Source organism: Pavona decussata, unplaced genomic scaffold, assembly GCF_977016875.1.
Source record: "Pavona decussata unplaced genomic scaffold, jaPavDecu1.1 SCAFFOLD_262, whole genome shotgun sequence".
Lineage (NCBI taxonomy): Eukaryota > Metazoa > Cnidaria > Anthozoa > Scleractinia > Agariciidae > Pavona > Pavona decussata.
In genome coordinates this window covers 535,301-537,942 of record NW_028145665.1, presented here as the reverse complement: position 1 = coordinate 537,942, position 2,642 = coordinate 535,301, and the positions used below count along the sequence as shown (strand labels likewise).

Below are 2,642 nucleotides of genomic sequence, written 5' to 3'. Positions count from 1 at the left end.
AGTATATTTGCTTGTAAAGATCTCGTTTAGGATTGCCACTGATCAAATCTAAAATATATTTTTTAAAAGGTTTAGAAATGGCATCAAAACTCAAGCCACTCACAGCTGGTTTAGGCGTTTCATTCAAAATTCCCGACAAGCGTTCTCGCGGTAATGTAATGCCGAACACCCCCCTTGCGCTCGTAACGCATTCTCCCCCCCCCCCCCCCCCACTTCTCCGTGGGGGACAAACGTGTGAAGAGCCCTAAGAGGGTCTCCACAATGTCCCCCAATGACATTACCGTCACTATTACGTTTCAAAGACCATTCCAAACTATTATAAACAAAAGCCACCTTTTAGTTGAACCCATGGCATGAACGGCCACTTCCATCGCCATATCCGCGAGTTAACGATAGTGTCACTTTGATTGAAAAGGGTGAGGCCGAGTGCACAGAAAATTACAGGCCCATCCCCTTACCGTCACTGGTAACCAAAGTCTTAGAGTGATGTGTATTTAACACCTCAAAGATAAACTGTACGAAGTGGTAATAGATTGTCAACGTGGATTCACTAGAGAGAAATCATGCAGGGTCGTTAAGTACTCCTGTATTGTTTGTACAGAACTTTTATTCTTGTTTTGATTGTGTGGACCTTTACATAATTCGATCAATATAGATGCTGTTACGTTTTACATCTTCTAATAAAGCAAATGATCACATATACTTGCCATTGCTTATGGAAATACGGCATTCCACAGTTATCGTATACGTTCACGAGAATGGTATTTTGCCCTTTCAAGGTTTTTTAATACCGCGGAATATTAATATGGCCCCTTTAAGACGAATTCTAAGGGAACCTGTTTTCAGCGGACAATCTGTATTAAGCAGACTCTTGGAAGGATCCCGAGGGTGTTTGCGTAATACAGGTTTGACTGTATTTAGCATTATGTAGCCATCTTCCAGTCGTATTATACAAATATGGTTGATTTTATGAGACTAGTAAAACAAATAATTACAACTTAGTCTATATCTGAATACGTAGTCAAGATATTTAAAGTTATACATATATATACAATTTCGCCGGTGTATGTCATCCTTATGACAGAATTTGAAAGGCAAATAGACCACAAATGCTGTATTAAGAAAGTTCCATCCAACGTTTCAAAGTTGCCGCCTATGAACAAACTTTACTGCCTTCTTTGTAGGAAAAATAAATGTTTTTTCATATAGCTTAACTTGATGAACAACAGAACTGTTTCACTGTGCCCTTCACTGCTGTTCTTACTTCTTTGATCTTCCAGAAGTAAAGAATCGGGTTCAAGGAGGAGTTTAACAAATAAAGAGTTACGGCTTTATTCAAAATGATGACTCCACTGATACCGCAACATCCATTGAGCTCTATTATTACAACAGAAATAACATAGGGAAAATAACAAACAGCTAATGCTAACTGCACCCATGCTATGCTATAGACTGTCTTCTTGTAGCGTGCTATGTTCAGAGGAATTCCTCCTCCATTTGGTTGTTCTTGTCGAATTCGAGCTTGATGTTGTCGCAGTTTGAGAAATATTTTAGCGTAAGAATAAAAGGAGATGAGCATAGAAAGTATTATAAAACCACTTGCAATAGCCATGGTAATGCTGTAACTCCAAAATATGGACATAAGTGCACCTGCAACACCAGTCAGCCAAAAACAAGCAATAAAAGCTCGGATTCTCCTCAAAGTTACAACGTGTCTGTACCTCAGCCCCAACGACAGAGCGAGGAGCCGGTCAACACTAATGGCGGTCGATGTGAAGATCGATACCCCACAAAGAATAAAACCAAACGCATTCTGTGCTTTGACAACGTAAGATGAAATATTCGGCTCCAACACTCTAGCATTAATCAGCTCGATAATGGCAAATAATGGTTGTGTAGTGAGCCCAACACAAAGATCCGTAACTACCAGGCATCGAAACAACAATTTTGTCGCTGGATGAACGCTAGACACCTTACGAAGAGCAACCAGGATCAGAGCATTGCCCAGAGTTGCGGTAACGGAGAGAAAAATGTTTAACGCAGCATTTAAAAGGCCACTGTCTGCTGTTAATGTGCTTGCTTGTTTTAACGCGTTTGTAAGGTTTCCATGGCTTGTACGATTGTCCATTTTCGTGTTGCAAAAACAGCTCAGTTTTAGTTGAAAAAATGGCAAATGCACCAGTTCTTCTTTACGGTCGAACTGTTAGTATGTAATGATTAGTAGTGTTTTATATCTGTTTTTATCCTGCGTTACACAGGCTCACCTGTTTTCACCTGTTTGGGTGTGTGCGTCATTGCACTTTTAAACAGCCCGGCTAATTTTTTCATTTGCGTGTCATGTTTACCGATGACTCTGGTAATTTAACGTCAGTTAAAAATCCATCTTCTTCCAAAAACTTGTATGTAACAAAGTAGGTTTTTCTTTAGTTTTCGGTAAACACACTCTTTGAGACTGCATATTTTAGATAGAACTGAGTTACTTCACCAGAAATTTCGAACTGAATAAAAAATTGTCGCTTGGTAGCACCTACATTGAAAACTTGATTTCTCTTGGCCAATATTTTGAGAAGATATTAAAAACATACCGTTAATGAAAACTTCCGTTCATTTCTTTCCACACATTTGAGAAGCAATACTGAATT

At 39.2% G+C, this 2,642-nt stretch overlaps 1 protein-coding gene across 1 annotated transcript; it reads right to left on the bottom strand.

Annotated features, from left to right (window-relative positions):
* Positions 1-570: 570 nt before the first annotated feature.
* On the bottom strand, positions 571-2,181 carry LOC146455991 (melanocortin receptor 4-like). The gene has a single exon (XM_085093628.1). It carries the CDS (start codon positions 2,126-2,128, stop codon positions 1,211-1,213), a length of 918 nt encoding a protein of 305 aa, XP_084949754.1. The 5' UTR covers positions 2,129-2,181; the 3' UTR covers positions 571-1,210.
* Between the last annotated feature and the right edge of the window lie 461 nt (positions 2,182-2,642).